Source organism: Lathyrus oleraceus, chromosome 2 (assembly GCF_024323335.1).
Source record: "Lathyrus oleraceus cultivar Zhongwan6 chromosome 2, CAAS_Psat_ZW6_1.0, whole genome shotgun sequence".
NCBI classification, from domain to species: domain Eukaryota; kingdom Viridiplantae; phylum Streptophyta; class Magnoliopsida; order Fabales; family Fabaceae; genus Lathyrus; species Lathyrus oleraceus.
In genome coordinates, this window is record NC_066580.1 from 259,149,313 (window position 1) to 259,175,426 (window position 26,114).

At 34.6% G+C, this 26,114-nt stretch overlaps 1 protein-coding gene across 2 annotated transcripts; it reads left to right on the top strand.

Annotated features, from left to right (window-relative positions):
• The first annotated feature begins 10,580 nt into the window (after positions 1–10,580).
• Positions 10,581–15,107, top strand: LOC127119076 (chaperonin 60 subunit beta 4, chloroplastic). 2 transcript variants are annotated; one of them, XM_051049287.1, is made up of 14 exons: positions 10,581–10,914; positions 11,010–11,135; positions 11,475–11,612; positions 11,720–11,815; positions 12,165–12,407; positions 12,487–12,721; positions 12,848–13,017; positions 13,098–13,175; positions 13,290–13,361; positions 13,450–13,554; positions 13,835–13,927; positions 14,042–14,134; positions 14,242–14,413; positions 14,639–15,107. In XM_051049287.1, exons 1-14 carry the CDS (start codon positions 10,753–10,755, stop codon positions 14,659–14,661), a joined length of 1,806 nt encoding a protein of 601 aa, XP_050905244.1. In that variant the 5' UTR covers positions 10,581–10,752; the 3' UTR covers positions 14,662–15,107. The 2 variants fall into 2 exon arrangements, 1 of the variants encoding a protein (XP_050905244.1); XR_007802596.1 differs by lacking the exon at positions 14,639–15,107 and having other exon boundaries at positions 13,835–13,956.
• Positions 15,108–26,114: the final 11,007 nt, after the last annotated feature.

Here is a 26,114-nt window from a genome sequence, read left to right on the forward strand (position 1 = left end):
ACATTATCACCCGCATCATGACCTCAGATGGAATCAGATCAGTGCAGTCATTGTCAACATAAGCAAAGTGTTGGAGCTCATCACTACAATGAATGACAACCAATGTTGTGATCACTGGAAAATCAAACAAACTTCCCATTGCCATTTAATTTGTTTTTCAATTTTTGTAATTTCCTCTTTAAGGATTTTTGCATCCTTGTACATACCCTACATGTACAAAATTTTCCACAATCAATAAAGCTCAGTCGTTATTCAGTAAACTCTCATCTTTTTAAATTTCCCGCATTTTGTTTGCAAAATAACTGCCAATCTTGATTGCTTAATGCCATAAAACTTTGAGAATAATAAAAATCTAAATCAAAAGGAAAACTCTATGCATTGCTTTGATTGTTGAAAACTCCCCAATGGATTATTAGTAGTCTTTAGTTAAGCACTTGCAGTATGATTATATTTCAGCTACTGCTCAGTTAGGTCATGCACCGCTCTTCCCCAGTGGAGCCAGATGGTAGTCCTCAGCCAACAGAATTTTCCCCAGCAGTGGTGGTAACATGGAAGCTTTTCATTGCAAGTTCTCTGATGTGGATACCAACAAGTTGAAGTCCATCTTTTACCAAATAACCTTACCTTGCTATCCAATATCACTTTGCATACGCATCACAATCAAACAATCATACATACATTGCATAAACCATGCACATCATTCATTCATTTTATAGCTGATCTATCTCCCCGGCGGAATATTTTAGTTTATCCCCAGCAAATCAAACCAACTAGTTTATCTATTTCTCATTGCAACTCTTTTTATTCCGGGCAAATTTTCAGTTATTTATGTATTTACTCCTCTTTTACCTTGAACACCCGAAAAGCTAACGCAATTCACACCTTCAGGTTAAAGATGATTAAATAGGGGCAATTGTCATACCCCAAAACTTATCCTCCTTTTTTCCTTTTTCATAGATAATTTTCATACATCAAATCACATCATGCATGACCATTGCATTTGGTCATGGGATCACAAGCATGGCCGCATTGTTTGTTTGTATCTTAACATTAAGGTTTCATCTTGTTTTTGCTTAACAACTAACCCTAACTTCAATAAGAGATGGCAACTTTTTGTTCTTGTGGTGTATATAGGTGATCATGCTCCAAATCAAGGCAAGACAAAGGTCTTTTGGTCAAAGGAAATGCAAGTTTGCTTCATGTTGATTCAAAGGTGGTTCATGTGTTTATTTCCATGCCACATCACTCAATATTTAAACTTTTATCAATATCACTCAATATATAATCATGTTTTAATCAAGGGATGATTTTTCTATCATCACGGTGGCTTAAAATTCAAAAAAAAAACATCAAGTTTGCACAAAGCGGTGCAAGTTGGTTTGACCTAATTTGTAAGTATGCCATGCTTTTTGTCCAAACTCCATAACTTCTTCAATTTTTATCCAAATTCCAAGTTTATTTGAGCCAAATGTACCTTTTGAGTCCCTCTCTAACTTTGCTTCAAGGTTCAAACATCAACTCAATCATTAAGGACCTCATTTATGCAAAGGACTAAGTTTCCAAAATGGACCAAAACCTTGCCAAGACCACTACTTTCCACCCTTTCCATTTTTAGCTCAAGCCTTATTTTGATCCCATTCCTTTTGCATATTATTAAGATTATGTCAAATATCATTTGGCCTAATTTTGGCTCAAAATGTACGAGGGAATCAAAAGTTATGGTGTCATCAACTTGGGACATCAAAATGACCAAACATGCCTCAAGCTGCTTGACCAATTGCCCAACCTAAATTTCAGGTCACAACCCTAACTTCCCAAGCATGTAACTTTATACTCAAACATCCTTTGGACTTGGTTATTTTTCATTATGTTCTACTCCATGAAGAGATCATTTGACTCAAAGAAAAATGGAAAATGCACGATTGGATTAGAATTGACCCAAGCATGAACATGGTAACTTGAACTCTGTTTTGGCAGGAACCCAAAAGTTGCAATTTCAAGTCGTTCTTTGTTTTGGGACCACTTTCACACGTGTAAACATTTTATGATGTCAAAGCGTGTGCAAACAAACTAGAAACGACTTTATTTCATCAGCAAATCTCACTTTTCATGTTGCATTTCACACTGATTGCAAAACTTGAAACCTCAACCCTAATTCATACGAGTTTGCCTCTATTTCACACTAACCCATTTCATTTCCTATAAATATGGGAGTGATTTCCCTTCATTTCCAATCTTTAAGAGCCAATAAATCCCTGACTCACTAAAACTCGAAATCACCAAAAAACCAGTCACTCATTTCTTCGATTCAAGTTCTTTTGCTTCTAAATTTCTGCCCAGAATCCTTCATTAGCATCATCTAAAGATGTCTGAAGCATTGTCGTGGTCGGAAACATCCTGCAACCTGGCTTCCAATTCCACCATTGTTGACCTCGAGCTTCGATTTGGACAAGGTAGTAGTTCCGAGTGAAATTACACTTCAAGCAAGTTACTATTTTCTTTGTGTGGTTCCCCTTATTGAAAGCCCTCATATATGTTTGATTTATCTTTTGGTTTGGTCATTTAATTTAACTTTGAAAAAATAGGGTTTTCACGAGTTTTAGAAAATTCTCTCTACTCAGAGCAAATCAATTACTCTGATGCAGAGGGACATAAAAAATGAGTGAAATAGAAGCTTGCACGGTGTGCCTTTGAGCTTAAAAATTAGAGGTCAAGAAGTTGCAAAATCAAATGCACAGAGGTTGAGGGTGAAGTACTTCGCGCTCTTCCGAGGGAATTTCAAATCCCTTGGCCAATCATAACGCACCACTTCACTAGTCTTTACATTCAAACATTTCTTTTTCTATTTTTATTTCATTTTATTCATTTTTCTTTCAAAAATTATTTTAATTAACTCCTTTATTATTTTTTAGTCCAACTTTTTTTCATAATTTCATAAAATATTCTCTACCACATATAAAGTTTTCATATTTTTTAAAACTCATTTTGCATTTAATTCATATTTTCTTTTATTTTCCACTTAATTTTCATTTAATATTTTTATTTTAATCATTTTAAAACATATTTCACCCCAAATTTTGAGGTCAAGTTACTCGTATTTTTGTTGACATCCTCCATTTTTCTTAGACTTTTATTTGGTGCTTTGATACCTTTTTGACATTTTCTCTTTTATTTTCTTTTATTAATCATTATCAAATCATTTTTAATCATTTTTATTTCTTTGATTTACTTGATGTTTTGAATTAAGTTGGTTGCTTGGTTGATGAGATCTTCCACATCTCAAATCATTGATAGATGGACTTGAGGTTGATTCAACCTTCTTTGATCCAAATCTGTTGATAGATAATCATGAATCATCTTCAATATTTTGCATCAATGATAGGTTATCCCTTGATGCGCCATATTTTGAGCCCTTTGATTTATGGATATATTGATCCCTATGTGATTGCCTTAGCTCTTCTCTTCACTCTTTCTACCCTCATCTCCTCTCTTCTTTTGCTTTGATCATTGTGTTGCATGTTGTAGGATATTGGCTTTGTGTTAATTCTCTGACATGTCTGACACATACATTATTATTGTCCGACCTCAGATAGGTATGGATTCTACATAAGCCTACTTACGATTGTTTAACTTAATGCTAAATTGTCCCGACACAATTAATTGATCACTAACTCCTAACATTACTTCTTTCTCTTTACATTATATCCATTTAATTCTTGCCTTTTAATTCAAGTTATTTAGTTTATGTCATTTATTTTTATGACATTTACTTAATGCATATTACTTTTTTGCTTCATTATTCATCATATCACTTCATACTCTATTAATCTTGCCTTATTCATTTGTTGCTTCTTATCTTGTTTGATTGATCTGACTTGTTAATCTTAATGAATCGAAACATGATAAAGTGACTTTGACATAATCTTAAGCCTATGCTTTGATTTGGAGTGATGATGAATCTTGGACTATTTGGACTTTGGACTTAGGCCTTAGACCCTTTGCTTGAATTGGAGTAACCTTGGACCCATGAACCTTGTGGAAAGTTTGAATTGCTTTGCTCATATTGAACTTTGGAGCTTATGGTTTTATTCATCTGTTTTATGTCTCTTGCTTATTGCATTCATCTGCTTAGGCTTAACACATATTTACACACATGGCTTTCTCTTAGGCTACCTAACAATGAGACATATGAAAATACACTTTGCAGTCACATGGATTTCTGTTGGGCTACCTAACAATGAGACCTTATGCTAGTTTTGTATGATCATGCATCTTTGTTTCTTCACCATTCTCATTCCTTTTGATTTGCCTGGATCAAGTTCCACTTTGATCAACTAGATCTTTTCATCTATCACTTCCCTTTAGTCTTGGTCAAGTGACCATAAGTCCTTTGGTCACTTGGTGGGACTTTGTCTTTATTTTGGAGCTTTAGTCTCTCAACAAGTACAAGACTTCCAGTGGATCACATTCACTTTCCTCAGCATATCTCAGTCATCTGACTCATCCCCACAAGTATCTTTGGGAGCCTGCTTCAATAACTTGTCATCCATTGAATAGGCTAACATGCCATGAGCCTTAAGCAATAGAGAATGATGAGACGAAATATTTCTTACACTTGTCTATAATATCTCTGAGTACAAGACGAATGACCCAGTTGCTCAGAGTATTTGTCTTTGTTCATAGACTTTAGTGCAATTCCAGTCAATTCACTAACAAGTCTACAACTTGCCCCGTGGCTCTTTTATCTCTCATCTTGGTTTAAACACCATTATAATAACCTTTCTCGGGGACACACGTCTATGGTTAACCCCTTATCCTTTTCTTTTGGGACACACCTTTATGGTTAACCTCTATTTCTTGGTTTTGACACCACAACTCAGGGACACACCTCTATTGTTAACCCCCTATCCTTTTATTTTTGGACACACCTTTATGGTTAACCACCATTTCTTAGTTTTGAAACCACAATTTAGGGAGACGCCTTTATGGTTAATCCCATATCCTTTCTTAGGGACACACCTTCATGGTTAACCCCCATTCCATGATTTTTACATCACAATTTAAGGACACACCTTTATGGTTAACCCCCTACCCTTTATTAGGGACACACCTTTATGGTTAACCCCTTACCCTTTCTTAGGGACACACCTTTATGGTTAACCCCTTATCCTTTTCTTTTAGGACACACATTTATGGTAAACCCCTATTTCTTGGTTTTGACACCATAATTTAGGGACACGCCTTTATGGTTAACCCCCTATCCTTTTTTAGGGACACACAGTTATGGTTAAACCCTATCCTTTCTTAGGGACACACCTTTATAGTTAACCGGTATCCTTTCTTAGGGACACACTTTTATGGTTAACCCCATATCCTTTTCTTTTAGAACACACCTTCATGGTTTACCCTTATTCCTTGGTTTTGACACCATAATTTAGGGACACACCTTTATGGTTAACCCCATATCCTTTCTTAGGGACACACCTCTATGGTTAACCCCCCCCCCCCTTTTTCTTTTTCTGGTTCCACGAACTACGAGGCTCTAAATTTCTCATTGCACCATGAGAATACGTAGGTATGAGAGACACAGTCTCCCTCGAGCACCCTTTTTTTAACCTTTTTTTTCTTTCTATTTTGCATGTACATAAAGATGGCAACACCCATCCAAGTGAGAGCATTCAAAATGGTTCTGATGGAGTATCATGGATGTGAGGGGTTCTAATACCTTCCCCTTGCATAACCGACTTCCTTACTCGTTTCTCTATTTTCCCTTGGATTTTATCGATATTTTCCCTTCCCTTTTTGGGATAGATAAAATTTGGTGACGACTCTATTATATCTTTGAGCGTGCGATGCGTTTGGACATATTTCACATAACTTCGAATACCATAATTGATATATGAAAATAATGTGTGAAATCCCTTAAAGTAATAGCCTCCAATGGCTTAAAATGCTCTAAAAATCACCACTTGTGCTCTCAAAATTGTGCCTTGATCTCCCAATTTCGTGACCCTTGTGAAAGTGTAGAAAATACCCTTTTAAAGGTGTAAGAATGGACCAGAACACGTCAGAAAATCCTAGAAAAGTACCTATCGGGCGCGTGATACCTTGCATCGTGTGTGTGATACAACTTTAAAGACCATATCATGTGCACGATGTTGCACGGTGGTGCGCGTGATTATTCCAGTGGTTGCACGCTTTTGCTCCCCTTTTCACTCAAATTTTCACTAATCCATAATTTTCACACTTAGCTATTTTTTCCTCATTCTTTGGTCATTCTTCTTCATTTTAGCTTAACTTTCACTTGTTTTTCTCTAATTCTTCGACTAAATATATGAAATGACGGACTGTCATTAATATTTTTCGTCTGCTTCTATATAAGGAACTTTTTCATTTTTATGAAATTTATTCGACCTAGCCTTTTTCAGCTTTTAAGCATTCGACCTGTCAAACTCTATCTGTTAATTGGGCAATGTCTCTTAGATATTGGGAATCTAGTTTCTTCCTAATGGAATAATCTAGCTTGCTAACATCCATTTCGACTAGTTCGTATTCAAGCACTTGGGTGAAACACATTGCCTTCAAAATCCTGAATCTATTTAGATAATCGTCTATTGATTTATGTGTTTTACGCCTCATGTTGGCCACTTTCTTAAGGTTGATCTTTGACTACCCCGTATAGAATTGTTCATGAAACAATCTCTCTAACTTGCTCTAATCATCTATGGAATGTGGAAGGAGCATAGTGAACCATGTGAAGGCATTTTTAGTCAAAGAATTTGGAAAGTATTTCATCTTCAAATTCTCGTTGTTCACCATATCACATGCCTCAATTAGGTATCAAGTGATATGTTCGACAACCGATTCGCTTGTATCGCCTACAAACTTGATGAATTTGGGAACTTTTCAACCCTTGGGGAGTTTGGTTTGCAGTATATATTCTAACAAGACAGACACAAATTTGGCCTATGTAGGCCTATATTGAGACCGTTATGGACTAGGATTTTTTCGACCACATGGGACAAATTATTTTGCCCTTTTTAAGTTATTCTGTTGAACATTTCTGACCACTCCCTCGACAATTTGGTTTCTATTTAGCAGCATCACTCTCGGGTTATTTTGACTTATATACTCTTCGTGCTCTCTATGTGTGAGAGGTTCTATAGATCGAAACCCCAATTGTGGTTGCCCTTGGTTAATAGGGTCTGCTAAAAACTCTATTTTATATTGAATTTGTACTTTAGGAAGGAACCGAGTATGACTCTTGAATGAGTATTTAAATATGCCAAGTGTTGTTGTTTTTTATAATATCATTCATATGCAACAATTACAGTTGATTTAATTTAAATGAATTAGCCCACCAACTTCAATTATTTATAATTTAATAATACATTATTAGACGTTTTTATGTAATGAATTATAAATGATTGCTGAAAATTTATGATTTAATATTGTAATATGTATCTGCAATTATAATTCAAAATAATATTTTAGAAATAGTTTGAGGCATTTATTTGTCTATTTGAAAATTATAAGTTAAATTTAAAAGAATATTTTGATAACTTTTTTAATATTGATATGAGATTTAATATTTGAAGTTAAAATTTTGGATATAACCGCATTTATAATTAAGAATTATATTTTGAAAAGAATATTATTTATTAAAAAATATTTATACGCAACAAAAGTATAGATACGAAAAATTAAAAATAATGATTAGTATATAAAAAATATAATAAGTTGTATTTTTATAATTGTTTCTATATAATTGAATTTTGTTTGACTGATTTAAGTAGTGAAAATGTTATCACTTTTATTAAGAGACTAAAAATTGCTTTCATTTTAATAGGAATTAAATTAGTTCTTATAATTTTTTATTGAATTATTTAAAAATTGATTAATTTTATTTTTTTAGGAATTGAATAAGCTCTCATATTTTTTTTATCAAATTATTTGAAAATTGATTAATTTAATTTTTTTATTGAAATAAGAATATGTAATAGAAAATAAAATGAATATTTAATAGTTTGAGTTTTGATGTAAGTTGAATATATTAATTGTGCATGTATGTAATTTATAATAGTATGTGTCACGATATACTCTAGAGATGCAATTTGTATTAGTATATAACTTTATAAATGGAATCGAGAAGAAAATAAAATAAATAATATATATGACTTTTTGTTAGAGGAATAAAAGGAAATAACTCATAGAATTTGAAAATATAAATTTATAAATGAAATGTTACACATTTTTCTCAAACAAATAATAGAAATTTTAAAATGTTTGTTTTGAAGAGTGTGATATTAGATTTTTAATAATGTGGCATGTAAGAGAATGAGTTGTCAACAAATAGTTTGTAGCTCAATTTTAATATATTGTAATAGTTTTTTTAATGATTTTAAAGTAAACAAAATTGTAATTTACAAAATTTTAATTTTAGTGTTTAGATTTACAAATATTTTTGTCTTTATGAGAAGTTGAACTTGTGACTTCCCGTAGAGAATAAATATTGGATATTTTTTTGTCCTTGAAAGGAGTTGAACTCGTGACCTCTAATAGAGAATAACTATTGCATTTGACTTTTTGAAAAAGAGTTTAGGGAGGTGCCACATAGGACAATGGGATGATGTGCACCTAATGAATTAGGAAATTTAACATGTGTCGTGACATAATCCGCCGCTTCAGATTTATTATATTATATAGATGTTTGTTTTGAAGAGTGTGACATTAGATTTTTAATGATGTGGCGTGTAAGAGAATGAGTTGTCAACAAATAGTTTGTAGCTCAATTTTAATATATTGTAATAGTTTTTTTAATGATTTTAAAGTAAACAAAATTGTACTTTAAAAAATTTTAATTTTAGTGTTTAGATTTACAAATATTTTTGTCTTTGTGAGGAGTTGAACTTGTGACTTCCAATAGAGAATAAATATTGGATTTTTTTTGTCCTTGAAAGGAGTTGAGCTCGTGACCTCTAATAGAGAATAACTATTGCATTTGACTTTTTGAAAATGAGTTTAGGGAGGTGCCACATAGGACAATGGGATGATGTGGCACAAATGGATTAGAAAATTTAGCATGTGTCGTGACATAATCCGCCGCTTCAGATTTATTATATTATATAGATAGATATAGATATAGATTGGGAGGTGTCACATAGGACAATGAGATGATGTGACACAAATGAATTAGAAAATTTAGCATGCGTCGTGACATAATCCGCCGCTTCAGATTTATTATATTATATAGATATAGATATAGATATAGATTGGAAAAAATGGGAATAAACTATTTGACCACCTTTTACAAGTACATTTTTATTTGAACAAAGAGTCACAAATGATTCTAGGTCTGGAAGATTGAAATGTTTAGGATAGAAAGAGTCGTTAACAAACCAATATGGATGTGCCACACCATAAAAAAATCTTGTTAAATCCAACTGTTACAATTACACCTTGATTAATCGAAAGTAATAAATGCTCACGTCACTCAAAGAAACTTAGCCTTAAGCCTAGAATCCACATGTTAGTCAATGACATGTAAGAGTTGGTTCAAAACACGTAAACATCACAATCCTTTGTAGATCGTCAAGGGTGAGAATTATGACAATTCCTTACACAATATTCAGACTCCAAGTATCTTTAAGACCAACAAATAACATGTGACATCCATATTATGTACCTCAACATGCGTCAGAAGAAGGTCTTCATGGCCAATTCAATCGTCCAGGGTCGAGAGACCAACTACACACTTTAGTATCTCTTCTCAAATTAAAAGGTCATCAATGTTCCCAAAATCTCATGACCTATGAGGACTTTTCATCTAATATTACTTTCGTCGACACACTCATCCACAAGGGATCGGGGAATTATGAATTTGAGGACTACTCATAATCGCCTTCTCAACCTAAAGACTTGGTGGGAACCTGTTCAAACTAAGGGAAAAACCCAATCTAAATTGGATCGGGCCGCCCAAGATATAATAACTTAGGTGAGCTAGAGGATGGACACGCCAAGAGGCACAATTGATCAAGGTTGACCGACCCTTGCAGACTGTCAAATGAAAAAACCTAAATAATCTCTTAACACTTGTTCAATGAGACATTTGCTCCAAAGAAGGTTATAGAGTCTCAAATCCTAAACTCCTTTTGTAAAGCCTAACTTATGATTCAGGTTCTGCTACTTATAATTATAAACTCTAAATCTTACACCGGTGACTTTCAATGACTTGATTGTCATAATGTTTTCATGTATATCTCATATTCTCAATAGATACAGACAAATATAAAAAAGAAACATATCATAATATTAAGTCATATCAAAGGTCCTAAAATCCGACCTTATCAAATATTTAACTTCAAACTTATAAGGTTTAAAGAAAAAGAATAGAGAAATTTTATTTATCAAATAAGAAAGGAAAATTCGTAATAAATGTTAAAATAAAATAAAATAGAAAACTAGATGGGTAAATGATTTGGAGAGGATAAAGTGCCAACCTAAAAATAAAAAAAATAAAAATTGAAAATATATAAAAGCCTAAAGATATAAAAATGGAGAATTACTTTGCATAGCGCCAAAAATAGTTTAAAGATAGATATTTTTCATTCCCTTTTCTCTAGACCATCACTTTTCTCTTATCCACCAAAATTCTCTATACTTCAGATTCTGAACCATTGCACCATATTTCAACTACTTACTCTGCATAGAGCAAAACTCAAACCTAAATTGTTGGTTGAGAAAACCAGAACTATGTCATCTTCTTCTCCATCCCCAGTATCTGCTACATTCTTCTTTTCTAATCCATCCTCAATCCGTAAACCCCGAACTTCACCTTTTTCTGTACTAAACACAAGAGCTATGGCTAAAGACCTTTATTTCAACCATGATGGTTCAACAACAAAGAAGCTTCTTGTATAATTGATTCTAAACTTCACTTTGTTTATTTATCTTCATTTCACAAGAAATTATGAATTGAATGAGTTAGTAAATTTTTGATTGTGGTGCAGGCAGGGGTGGAGTTAGTGGCAGAGCTCCTTGGTGTTACATTGGGCCCTAAAGGAAGAAATGTTGTATTGCATAACAAGTATGGCCCACCCAAGATAGTCAATGATGGAGAAACTGTTCTCAAAGAGGTTTCTATCCTTTTTCAAGTTTGGAGCATTAATGTGGATGCCTATAATTGATTCTGACATGATTTGGTTGTTTTTTAGTAGAATTGATTATGCTATGATTTGTAGCTTTTGAGTCTAAATTTGATTTTTACCTTGAAATTTATTATTTAACTCATTTTTGCAAAACTTATCCAAACATAAATCACTTTGTTTGCAAATCAATTTTAGCCAAAATCAATTTTACAGAACAAATTCACTTAAAATCTATTTTACAAAATCAATTCACTTAAATCAGTTTTCTTCACCAAACATACACTTAATTATGTCTAATAAGATAGTTTTGTGGTGAGGTTATTTCAGATTGAATTGGAAGATCCATTGGAAAATGTTGGAGTGAAATTGGTGAGACAAGCAGGGGCGAAAACCAATGATTTAGCTGGTGATGGCTCAACTACATCTGTTGTTCTTGCTCATGGCTTAATCAAAGAAGGAGCAAAAGTAAATATAACAAGCCTTACGTTCCAGTTTATGCTTATGCCACAAATTATATTGGTATTATCAAAAAGGGTTTTCTTGAACTTTATGCTCTTTTCATTCTCTTGTAGGTTATTGCAGCTGGAATGAATCCTGTCCAAATTGCCCGTGGGATTGAGAAGACAGCGATAGCACTTGTTTCTGAACTTAGTTTGATGTCTAGAGAAGTAAACTCTAGAATCTAGTTTTCTTTCTATGATTTTTGTTAAAGAAACTCATGGCTGATTGTACGTTTTTAGAATCATGATCAAAACTATGTGGCTTCACTTTTAAGAAAACTTGGGCAAAATTATTATCAGTTGTAGTGGCACGAATGACTATTTCACAACTGTCTGTAATAGATTCAAACTCAGTTTCTTGAGATTAAAATGTCAAACTCTTATCACTCAACTAACATCTCATGAACAAACATAGCTGGCTTCATATGATGATTTAGTTATGGATTTTTCTTGATGTTAATTTTCTCTTGCAGTTGGGAATTCTTGTTGAATTCAAAAACATTGTTTACATTTCTAGGTTGAAGATCATGAACTTAAAGATGTTGCAGCAGTCAGCGCGGGGAACGACTATGTAGTCGGAAACATGATTTCTGAGGCTTTGCAACAAGTAGGAAGAAGGGGAGTAGTAACAATTGAAAAAGGAAAGTGCACTGACAATAGTCTAGAGATCGTAGAAGGAATGCAATTTGATCGCGGATATCTTTCTCCATACTTCGTGACAGATAGAAGAAAGATGACCATTGAACTTTACAACTGCAAGGTAACACAATTTCAGCGTATAAAAAACGTCACATGAATTCTATAAAATAATTAGAAGGTGCATGAATCTCTTGTTGCAGTTGTTATTAGTTGACAAAAAGATCAAAAATCCAAAGGAACTGCTTAACATATTGAATAGTGCGGTAAAAGAGAAGTATCCAATTTTGATAGTTGCAGAAGGAATTGAGCAGGATGCTCTTGCTCCAATTATTAAAAATAAACTCAGAGGTGTGCTTAAGGTTGCTGCTATTAAGGCTCCTGCATTCGGTGAGCGCAAGAGTCACTATTTAGAGGATATTGCCATCTTGACGGGAGGTATAAGATCAATTATTCAAATTAATTAGAAGCTAAAATATGATAAAACACATGGTGGAAGAAAGCAGAGCTAGCTTCTATTCACAGTCTTCATTCAATTCATTTTGCATTCTTGGAACTTTTCAGGTACTGTAATAAGAGAAGATATGGGTTTCACTTTGGAAAAGGCTAGCAAGGATACGCTCGGTTCTGCTACCAAGGTGGTCATAACAAAAGATTCTACATTAGTAGTCACTGATGGAAGTACTAGAACAGCCGTTGAGAAGAGGGTTTCTCAACTTAAGAGCCTTGTTGAGGTGCAGATACAGAGAGAACTTTTCCATTTCAAAATTATCACTTCATCCTTCTTTAACTTTATAAGTAATATGATTTGTAGAATACTGAAGAAAATTTTCAAAAGAAGATATTGAATGAAAGGATAGCAAGATTATCAGGGGGCATTGCCATTCTTCAGGTAATATAAATTTCTTTCGTTTTATTTTCATTTGGGGTATCGGGAATTTAAAAATTCTGTTTCGATTTAAAGTTTAGTTCATTTACATTTCAGAGCCTGAAATCTGTATTATAGGTAGGTGCACAAACACAAGTTGAGTTGAAAGATAAACAATTAAGAATAGAAGATGCCTTAAATGCAACTAAGGTATTTATTTCCTTTTCTTTTTGCTTTAATGAGGTTAGTTGAAAGTATTGATAGTTAAGTTTGCAAGTTCTAATTTAGAATATTTCAGGCAGCAATTGAAGAAGGTGTAGTAGTTGGTGGTGGCTGTAGCCTTTTAAGGCTGTCCAAGAAGGTAGATGGCATAAAAAGTCTTTTGGACAATGAAGAGCAAAAGGTAACTTATTTGCTTCATACAACTAAGTTCACCATCATCAGGTTTAAAGATCTATGAAGCACAAGCTACTCAGATGTCAGACACGATACTGATTCAATACCGGTTTTAATTTGGAAAAATGGAATAACTGAATTTGAATGTAAGAAAATGTTGTTGTTGTGTCAGTGTCGGACACCAGGCACATTCAATCTGAAGTGACCTTTTGTTGCAAGCATTCTTTTTGGTTTGTGCCTTTTTGTTCATTGGAAAATAAGGAAAACTTGTTTGCAATGTTGTGTAGATTGGAGCTGAAATCTTCAAAAGAGCTTTGAGCTATCCTACAAGAATGATAGCAAAAAATGCCGGCGTAAATGGCAATGTTGTCATAGATAAGGTCCTGAGGATGTTGAGAAACTGTTTTCTGTAAGAGATTGGTTATTCATTGATGATTTCGATCTTATGTAGCATGTAATTAATTCAACTCAACAACATATCTTATGTCACGCAGGTTTTATCAAATGATAACATGAATTTTGGTTACAATGCTGCTAGAGACTGTTATGAAGATCTCATGAAGGCTAGAATCATGGATCCAACAAAGGTAATATAAACATTTGATTTCCTTTTACAAAAGATCTTTTACTTAGGTTTTTCATAGGAACCTCTTATCTCAAGAAGGTTCTATATGTTATGTTAAAAATGGTGCAGGTAGTTAGGTGCTGTATAGAGAATGCGGCTTCTGTGGCCAAGACATTTCTAACATCAAATGCTGTTGTGATTGACCGCATGGAAATACAACCATTACAACGTAGAAGGCCCATGCCCATCATGCCTAGAAAGCCCATGCCCATCATGCCTAGAAAGCCCATGCCTAGCTCAGGTACTAAAAAAGGTCAATCATTTCAAATATTACAAGTGAATGTTTGGACTGATAGTGAATCTAACAAAATCACAGTATTGCAAAAACTACACTTTTCAGTTTCAACAAAATCACATACACGTGCATTGCGTAGCCATATGGGTGGTCTACCGTGAATTCAAACATACAATAATTAAATGTGCTACTATAATATTTTTTCTGTTATGGATGACATTGTTAATTCAGGTTTAGGACCAATAGGCTTTTAAAAAGGAAAGATGCACAGTTAGTTCTTCTGCCTTAGAATCCGGTTTTTCTATTTACTATCCAAGTATTCAGAATGAGCAATAAAGAAGCATCAAGAAACCTGGCCTAGTTATGCTTTACACAGATGGTGGCATTGGTCCACCATGGACACTCAAATGAAGTTTATAAAAATTAAATTGGCACTCACTAGCTTCAACTTGAAGGACTATACCAAAGGGCAGAAGGAAAATGCTTACCTTGTGGATTTGGCAACCAATTGTATTAAAATCATTGTCGAATTCTTATCAAATTCATTGAACATTGTTTCAGATTAGAGAGACAATGGAAATTTTAAAGTCATTGATCTTTATATCAACGTCGAATCATCTCTATTGTGAAACGATGTTCAAGAAAACAGAGTATGATCGGTTTTTTGATTAACAAAAAAACTAGATTCTTGATTCAATTACACATTAGGGTACAATGTTTACAATTGAATCTCAACCACACCACTTTCTCCACCAGAATAGAATTATCAGACATTGATGGAGAAGTGGTCACTAACATGCTATATATAAGAAAACTAAACTCTAACTTTCAACTAACTTAAACAACAAGCTAACATATGCATGCAAGAACAGACTTCGACTACGACATCCAAATCTTCGTCTGTTGTTGAACCATGAAGCTAACTTTGCCGATGCTAGAGTTCGATTCAAATACCACAACTCTACACAAACAAGGGAACACACTATCTTTCATCATGCAGTTTTAACAACGACATACAATGGAAGAACTTTCTATTAATGTCTTGGTGATCGTATTAGCAACATTGTCATCAGTCGAAACCTTCAACACTTGGACTTCTCTACACTCGATTATCTCTTTGACGAAATGCAGCCTCACATCGATGTGTTTGGTTCGTTCATGATAGAATGAATTCTTCGACAAATGTATGACACTTTGACTATCACATTTAATAATGATAACTTGAACTTGAAACTTCAGTTCCTTAGCAAAACCTTCAAGCCACAATGCTTTTTTCACAACTTCAATGAGGACAATATACTCCGCTTCAGTGGTTAATAAGGCAACAACCTTCTGAGTGTTTCTTTCCAACTAATTGTTGTGCCCAACATAGTGAAAACATATCCAGAGATAGATGTTCTGAAATCCATACAACTTGTTGTTTACGCTAAAATTTCGTAAACAACCGCTACTCTCTTAATTAAAGATTACGGACAGGATAAATTAGTGAATCTTAGGACATTGTGCTAACATTCTTAACTTGTGATTTTCTTTTAAGAAAGGACGCTACTTCGACTCAGTCGAAATAGTTATAGTGACAATGCGAAAATATAATTTCGACAGAAATAAAGCAAATTGTTGCAGTAAAGCAAAAGCGAAAAGAAAATATTGAATGTTGTATAAACGAAAATAATTGGACTAGAAAAGTAAATTGAATTGAAAGACTTTTGCATTAAAATAAATATTGGTGTTTCATGGTTCATACATTCTCTCAACGAAGACTTTTTTCTCTTAACGCTGATACTTCAAGTGTAAGTGATATTTTGTAGTAAAATGAACACCCTTAATTCTACAAATGAAATTCCTATATATATTAGTAAGGCATAACTGCTCTCAACGTTCAGAATTTTAGCTTTCGCCACATTGAAGTCTGCATGCCTTTCGTTTTGCATTTCCTCCATGTGTCCTTCAGAATGTAACTCAAAAAGATGTCATGATATTTGAACGTGATATCTGCGCGTCCAAATAACTGTTTCGTCGACACATTTGCTATTGTCGAGAACTTTGTTGTTGAAATATTTCCACAACATTCCAACAAACGCTAAGTCCCAATTTCTCCCGCCTGGGACCCAAAACTACGCACAAGTTATCAAAATGTCAACATGTCTTTAACTTTGACCTATTTGCTAAGGAATTTTCTTTTGTTGAAAATCCCAGCTAACACTTGCATAGTCAGAGTCGACAAATATTTCGATTTCGACTTTGCTATCATCACTATAGGCTCCACCATAAATCAAGACTCTACTCAAAAACCCATTTATGTACCTTAGAATCCACTTCAATTCTTTCTAATGTGCCTTCCCACGATTGGCCATATACCTGCTTATAAGGCTCACTCCTTACGCTATGTCTGGCCTCGTACAAACCATATCATACATCAAAGAACCTAATATACTAGCATATGAAATTCTATTCATATAGGCTCTTTCTACCTCAGTACTAGGACTTTTAGTCATACTCATCTTGAACTAAATATTAGTCGGTGTTACAACAAACTTTGAATTCGATATACTAAACTTGTCGAGAATCTTCTTCATATATGTCTCTTGAGATAAGCATAATCTGATTGCTTTCTATCTCTTCAGATGCCAATCCTAAAAATTATGGAGGCAACTCCCAGATCCTTCATGTCGAACCCCTTATCGAGTTCTTCCTTCACCTTTACTACATCCTCGACATTATTTCTTTCTATGAGGATGTCATCAACATACAACAACAAAATAACAAGTGAATTTCCAAGTCAAAATCTGAAGTAAACACAGTGGTCGAACTGACTCCTAGTGAAACCTATGTCTGCCATGAACTTGTCGAATCTCCTATTCCATTGCTGAGGAGATTGTTTCAAGCCATATAACTACCTATTCAACTTGCACACATAATCTTCCTTTCCCTTTTCTGCATACCCTTCAGGTTGCCTCATCAGGATTGTTTCATCTAGATCACCATACAGGAAAGTTGTCTTCAAATCCATATGTTCAAGTTTTAGGTCAAACATTGTCACCATGGCTAACAACATTCTAATGGATCTATACCTTACAACGGGTGAGAACACATCATTGAAGTCAACACCTTCTTTTTGAGTGAACCCCTAGCAACTAACCTTGCCTTAAATCTCTTCGACATCACTCTTCGTTTCCTTCCTTAACCTTGAAAATCCACTTACATCTGACTAACCTGGCTCTAGCAGATTTCCTCATCAGCTCCCAAGTGTTATTATAATGAAGAGATTTCATCTCATCATCCATGACTTTCATCCATTTATTATTGTTTCGACTCCTCACAATGTCTTTGTAATCTCTAGGTTCTTCATCAAGAACCTCACTTATAGAAATTAAGGCAAAAGCTATAAGATCTGCATAAACAAGTCTTTGGGGTGGCTTGATAACTCTTTTCAACCTATCTCTTTCCAGCAGGTAGTCATTATCTATATCCTTATTTTCATTAGTAACTTGTGCTTATTCTTCAACTTCATCTGGAGTTATGCAATTCAACATTACTTTGTTCCACTTCAACATGAATCTCTTCATATTCCAGCTCCTCTCCAGAGATCTTCGTACTTCAATCAACGTCATCAATTTTCTTGAAAGCCATCTCAACTTCATTGAAAATTACATCTTGAATTGTGATACACCTCTTGTGACTTGGCTCTAGGCACCACAACCTATAACTTTTGACTCCTTCAGGGTATCCAAGAAACATACATCTCAAAGCTCTAGGTTCGACTTTGTCTTGCCTAATATAAGCATATGCTACACAACCAAATACTCTAAGTCTGTCGAGATTGGGTGGATGTTTCGACCAAACTTCTTTAGGTGTTTTCATCCCTAAGGAGGTCGAGGGACACCTATTTATCAAGTAAGTTACAGTCATGACTACCTTAGCCCAAAAAGACTTCTTTAATCCTGCACTAACCAACATGCACCTCACTCTTTCCAGAATGGTTCAATTAAACCTTTCATCCAAACCATTTTGTTGGGGAGTACCTGCACTTGTTTTATGCCTTACAATACCAAACACAACACAATATTTGTTGAAAGCCGCATTGCAAAATTCAATACCATTATTAGTCCTCAATCTCTTGACCTTCCCGCCAGCTTGGTTTTCGACCAGGGCCTTCTAACTTTTGAAAATTTCAAAAGTTTCATCTTTAGCTTTCTAAATGAATAACCACAACTTTTGTGATTAATCATCAACTATAGACATAAAATATCTTGCACCTGAGTGTGAAGTATTTCTTTCAGGCCCCCAAAGATCAACATGGATACGATCAAGGGATACATGTGTTCTTTGCTTACCTTTGTTAAACTTCATCCTACAGGATTTACTAAATACACAAGGTTCACAAAACTCCGGTTTTTCGACGTTGTTACCACATAGAAAATTTTGTTTTGACAATACGACCAGGCCTATTTCATTAACATGGCCAAGTCGCTTGTGCCATAGCTCAGTCATCGACACAGGCTTTGTGGATCCCACATATGCTGAACCACTTACAACCTCAACCTCAAGGTTATATAGGCCTTGCCTCTTGAGGCCTCTCAAGACTTCCTTCGACCCATTCATTACCCTTAGGATACTTTTATATCCTATGAAAACATATCCTTTCTTGTTGAATTCACCAAGAGAAGTAAAATTTCTCTTAAGTTCAAGTACATACCTGACATCAGTCAATAGCCTTATTGACTCATTATGGAGCTTGAACCTTACAAATCCAATACTTATGATTTTGCAGGCTTTGTTGTTTCTCAGCAACACCGACCCACCATCTTGATCACACAGTTCCTCAAACACATCTTTGTTTGGAGTGTTGTGCCAAATGCAACCTGAATTCATAATACACTCCTTGCTAGGGTCGATACTTGAAACCACTAGGACATCAGATGATTCATAATCATCTTGCACAATGTTTGCATTACCATTATCCTTTCCATCATGATTATTTAATCGACCAGGACACACCTTTCTTGTGTGACCATCCTTCTTACAATGATAACACCTAATAGCTTAAGCATTACCACTATAGGAATTATGTAGAACTTTACCCTTCTTCTTCTTCTCAAACCTATCATCTTTCTTTGAGAATTCCCCATTAACACAAAAACCTTCACCAATGTACGATGGCTTGTGCTCCTTTCGTTCGTTCAAATCCTTAGAGTACACGACTGATTGAACTTCTTCAAATGTCAACGAATCTCTTCCATACAAGATAATTTATTTGAAATGAGCATGGGACTTAGATAAAACATACAACAACAATACCACTTGATCTTCATCATCTATCTTGACCTTGATATTTTCAATATCAAGAATCAACTTGTTCAACATATCCAGTTGTTCATCTAAGAATTTGTATTCACTCATCTTTAATGAATACAAATCTTTCTTCGGGTAGAGACGATTAAGCAAGGATTTGTTCATATGCAAACTCTCAAGTTTCCTCCCTACACACGTTGCCATCTTCTCCTTCGAGTCCTGCCGGGTTACCTTATTACTAAGGATCAATATAATGGCACTGTGGGCTTTCTCGATCATCGTGGTCTTCTCCTTATCCATTAGGGAAACATTTGTAAGACCCCAATTTTGACCCTAAGATCCCTCATGCTATCTCATCATTTGCATCGGCTTTTGGATCACACCTTGGTATCCTCCTTACCCTTCATTCATTGGGTTTGCATTGGGAGAGGTCACCAAGTACATTTGATTGTATCATACTTTGTTTTTCATTATTTACTAACCAAAATGCCAAAAATATGTCTATGTGTAGTTTGTTACTTTTGTAGGTAGTGTGTGTGTTCACCCATGTTCCATCAAGCTCATATCTAGGGTTTAAGACCCTCAATACAAGGAGACTAATCAAGAGATGGTTCAAATTTACTATAGACCTCATATATGGATCCCCATGATCTTCAAATACCATTTTGATCAAGAAATCATCAAGAGTTTAAAGCTTGTTTGTCGTGGAAGCCCTAATTCATATGGGGTATCTTATGTGACTTCCTTAACAAGTTTATTCACCATTTGATAAAATATATCAAAGGGTACTTCATATTACATCATCTTATACATAAATGGTTCTCCATGAGTCCAATAGATCAAGAGAATGTCAAGTTTGCAAGTTGGTTCATGGTGGTTGACCAGAGAAAGTCAACTAGTCAAAACTAGGGTTCCCTAGACCCTATCTCCTACAAATTTTGTCATATGAAAATTATTCCAAGAGAAAAGTTACTCCTTATGACATTAAAAAAAACTTTCAAGTTGAAGTCAAGATCTATTTTTTCATGTAAAGTCATTTTTTATGGTGAAAGATTATAGGTCATTTTGTCTGAACCCTAGTTAGGAGGTCAACTTCCAAGGACCATAACTTGCTCATTTTTTATAATATGAAAGCCATTAAAGTTTCATGATCAAATTAAAGATGTCCTTTTAAACTTTGATGTTTGTAATAAGTTCAAATTCAACTTGAAAATGCATGTGCCAAGAGGAAACATTATAGGTCATTTTGGGTCATTACCATTGAACAAGTGATTTTCCTCAACTTCTAAAATGCATAACGCCTTCATGAAAAATCCAAATGAGGTCAACTTTGTGACCCAATTTAAGAAGTTTGAAATATCTACAACTTTGATGAATGAACGTTTTCCATTTGAAGTCCATAGCAAAAGTTATTCAAGGTGTAAGAAGTGAACATTTGACTCGGTACTTAGAAAAATTTCAAATATGCTTGATTTTTCAAACTTCCACCTCAAAATGCACCAAGATCCATGCTTCAAATGGAAAAGTGTTCAACATTAAAGTTGATCCCCTTGATCTCGCCTTTCCAAAAGATCCAAGATCATCCCATTTGGATCAAAATTGAGGGACTTGTGTATGGCTCCTTTGTTGGGTTTGTTTTGGCAAGATTTGGATTCAAATGATCATTCTTCTTTGCATGCTCCCATATGACGACTTCAGTACACTTTGTGCATGAATTGGAGATGGATTTCATCACTCTTTAGGCCCAAGCCATTTCCCATGCATCCATGCAACTTAGTTTCCAATTTTGGCAAAATTTCAAGTGGTGCAAAAATCAATTCCATTGCCTATTTAAACAAGCTCATGGCCTCAGAATTAACATCAACACCTTGCCCAAACTTTGCCAAGAGAACTCGGACCCTCACACCATAGAATTTCTTAAGGATTTCTTTGAAATCGAGTTTCAAATTCACTTTCTATTTTGAAGTTCAAACTCCAAGAATTCATTGCCTTTTTCATCTCAATTGATTACTGCAAGCAAAAGGAGGAAGAATCAAGCAAATCCAGATCAAGATCAAGCTGAATTGAGGCTACTCGAAGGTGAAATTTCATAAACTTCTCTTCTTCTCTTCTCCATCATTTCTCAATTATTTTGATTGATTTTTGGTTGGCTGAAGTCCTACCAATGTAGGCAACAAGATTGACTTGGTTTGAGGTAAAATCGAAGCAACTCAGTTCATGATCCTCAAAATTCAAATCCCTGTATGTTTTTATATAGTTGGAGTTGGAGAAAATTAAGGTCATATTCGAGCTCCTAAGCATTTTCTCTTTGAAATAGTGTCATTGTTTTTCATTTTTCATGAAGTTGAGGTTGGACCAGTCCGATGGTGATCACCGGAGAAGATGACAGGAGCTAGGGCTTCGGTGGTGCGTTGGCAAGTCCTAAGCCATCTGATCTGGTTCCAACGTTTTAATCTTAGCCCTTGTTTTTGCATACCACGCGTGTACACGCGTTGAATGAAGTGTTGGTGGAATGCGCGCTTCTGGATATCAAATTTGCCACCTCAATAAATGAGGAAGATCTGATGGCCCTCGTTTTTTTGAATTTCCTTTTTATTTCTGAATTTATGTTTAATTTCTTTATTTTGTTTAATTCATGATAATTTCCTATTTAATCCAACAAATATGGGACTTTCACCAAAAATCTTTAAATATTTTTCTCTTACATTTTCTGAGTAAAAATTATTTTTTGGATTAATTTTGATATTTTTCATGAATTAAATGTTTTTGTGCATATTTTTAATTGTTTAAAAATACTTCTGACTTTTCAAAAATAATAAAAGTTTTTGTGTTTGACCTTGTTTGACCTAGGATAATTCTCTTGGCCGTTTATTTGGTATTTTGAAGAAGTTTTAGGTTTTGACCAAACTAATTTGCATTTTAATGCATTTTTAAATTGATTTTCAATTGATTAATTGTGTAAAAATTATGTTGAGCCATTCTTATGGTCTTGTGATGTTTGACTATTTGTTTGGCCTTGGTCAAGGTTGATTTGACTTTTGTTGGATTAAAATCATTGGATTTAGGGGATTGATGAAATGTACATTCCATCTCCCAAAATGAAAGAATGATTTTAATTTGATAAAATTCATCCCATGAGCAATTTGTGTTTCTCTCACTCCCCTCCCTCTTCATCTTCATCCCTATTCTTTCCCATTCCTTTCATTGACAAATGAAATCTGAAATATCCTACGGCTACTTGGTTCATCAATGACCTTGTGTCAGATGAACGAATACAAGTATGGATGAGATAAGTTCATCCCTCTTGATCTTTTCTTTTAGTGTGTGGTGTGTTTTAGGAGTTTGGTTCATTATACCAAATCTCTAACATGCATTAACACCTAAATTTTTATTGCCCGACCTCAGATAGTTGTGACTTCTACATAAGTCCAATTACTATTACTTAACATATAGCTAAATTTGACCCTAAAGGAATATCATTCTAGTAAGTGATATTGTAAGTCTCCCATCCTTCATGGTATTGTGTGGAAACTTGGTTTTTTTCCTTCCTATGGAAGATGTCTTGGTTCAAGGATCCATGCTTGTAAATGGATGGTTGAGTGTTCTCCAAAGAATGACTTAATCAATTAAAAAGCAAAACACCACTAACATTCAATTAATCTTAACTAACATTTGACTAACTCTTATTAATATTGATTTACTTTTCAAGTCATTTACTTTATGCAATTTAATTTTTAGTCATTTATCATTCATTGCCACTTACATTTCATTAAACTTGTTTATGTTTATGTTATTTTCACTTTGCTCATTTGAGCCATATCTTGTGATTGTATATATTTGTTTGTGTATTTTGATTTTGTTTGTGGTCTTAGGACCTTAAAATACTTAATAAACAACAAAAAACCCTAAAAAATGTTTGGTGGACTGTTGAGCTTGATCTGAACTTCTGGACTTAGAACTAGGCAACATTCCATGTGCAAAAAGGACTTGGCCAATGCCAACATTCTGAAATCAAGTTATTATGAATTGAGCCTTCATCTGATGCAAGTCTTGGGATGTGTTTTAGTTTATCTGCTACATTATCTTGATGCAAAATGTTATTTTGATCTTGTGTCTAATTCTTTATTCTGAGTTAATCAATGAGTATTTTATCTAGTACATGAGAAGACAAAGAAGACTGCTAGCTATGGGAATTGCTTTCTTGGATGTGGCTATCTTTATTTGATGCCTTGATCTTCATGATGTTTGATATTGCTAATGGTCTGATTGATTATTGTTTGATTCAAAGTCCAAAGGGAAAATGGGTTTTCTATATGACATTCTTGTCTGTTGGATTGCATCCCATTGGTCAGATCTTTTCAACTCTTAACTTTTAATTTTATGCTTAGCATTAGTCTCTTCATATCCTCCCACTTCTTAAATTTCAATCTCCCCCCCCCCTTTAAAAACTTTCTTTGCTTGTAATTTCAAACTTAGACCTTATTTCAAGTAGAAACTTTGGCCTTATGCCATTGAATTTTTGAACTTCTTTTCTTAAATCAAACATGTAAATAAATCTAATCATATTGACTTAAAATTTCCAAAAGACAAAAAGAACTAACAACTCCATTCAAACCTTTGGCCCCTTTGTGCCCTTCTCATTAAATTTTTGTTAAAAGCAATTCACCAACTTTGAAATTTTTTACCACGAACTACGAGGTTTTGATCCCTCATTTTTATGTTGGTACATAGACACAAATCTGAAGGTCTTGTCAAACACAAAAATATAATCAATGAATTCTTTTCTCATCCCCATACTCTATTTTTGTAAATTATCTTTTATAACAAAAACACATACACACATAAAAAAGGGCTCCCTAGAAGTACCTAGCTCACTTTGGGTGCTAACACCTTCACTCTGTGCAACCAACCCCCTTACCTGTAATCTCTGGCATTTTGTTAGTTTTGATCTGAAAACTTCTTATCTTTGGGTTTTGTTCGTACTTTTCCCTTTTCCTTTGGAAACAATAAAAGCGTGGTGGCGACTCTGGTTTTATTGACATTAAGCTTATTCATAGCTTGCTGGTCATGAATTTACCGCTACAGAAATTAAGTGGCGACTCTGCTGGGGAGTAGTCCTCAGTGGGTTTAACCTACTTTTTTATATGTGTATATATTTGTATATTTGATGTTTGTATGATATAATTTGTCGGTTGTGCTTGGTGATCTCTGAGTGGTGAGATAAGTTCTAACCCGAACTTGAGTGCAATTAAGATAGGAGGATGGTATAGCCATGTTCAACTTGTATGGAGTAGTCCTTAACAAGTTAACTTGAGACCCATCTACTCAGTGGAGACCCTTTTGGAGTTACTAATGTCACACAAGTCATTTGTGGTTAGGCATTACTTTCTCTGATTTGGGGTCCGAGAAGCTAAGGACTATAGAACATTTAACTCAACTTGGACTATTTAGGATGTAGTGCAGAGACTGTTCAGGTGTAGACCTGATAACAGTTGTATCACGATACTACACTCAGACGAGTTTCTCTTGAGAATATTATGGGTTGACGATTCAGTAATCGTAACCTGCAATATTCGATAGATGGGATTAAGACTCTGGGAACTCTTTAGAACATGATCTAAAGGTTTTTATCCTTAGTACACTCCTTTGGGGTGGTTCTTAACCTGACTCCATGCTCGTGACTCACAACAAACCCTTTGATTCTTGGTTGATCCGATTAAGTCTCATCAATATCAACGGAACTTGGGTGTGGATAAGGTGAAAACCATTATCCACCAAAATGGATGATTGATCTTGATGATGACTTGATCCATCCCTTGACCTTTGTTTGTGTTTGCCTTGTGTGTGATCCTTTGTTTGTGATTGTTGCATTCATGCATACATACGCATAATAACATTCATCATATAATTTGTTTTCCAAAGAACTGAGGCCTTATTTGCAAATGTTTTCAGACCATGGATTGTGGACGAAGGAATACTAAGAAGTACAGTTTTAGATGATTTGAAAGAGTTAAGGAAGTTGTCATTTTTGTATTAGATCCCTTGGACTTTAAGCAACGTCATGGGAAGCTTTTGTCTGTATTATCTACTGATGTGGTTGAAGGACTTTTAAGCGTTTTGGTTCAGTTCTATGACCCTCTGTACCGATGCTTCACTTTTCCTGATTACCAGCTTGTGCCTATGTTAGAGGAGTATGCTCATCTCTTGGGTATGTCTGTATTTGACAAAATACCCTTTAGTGGATTGGAGGAGATTCCCAGATCTCATATCATAGCTGAAGCTCTTCATCAGAAGAAATCTGAGATTGATGCTCATTTGGTGAAGAAAGGAGGAATTATGGGGTTGACTTCCGAGTTCCTCATTGGTAAAGCTATTGTATTTTCTCAAGTCGGTAGTGTGGATGCTTTTGAGGCCA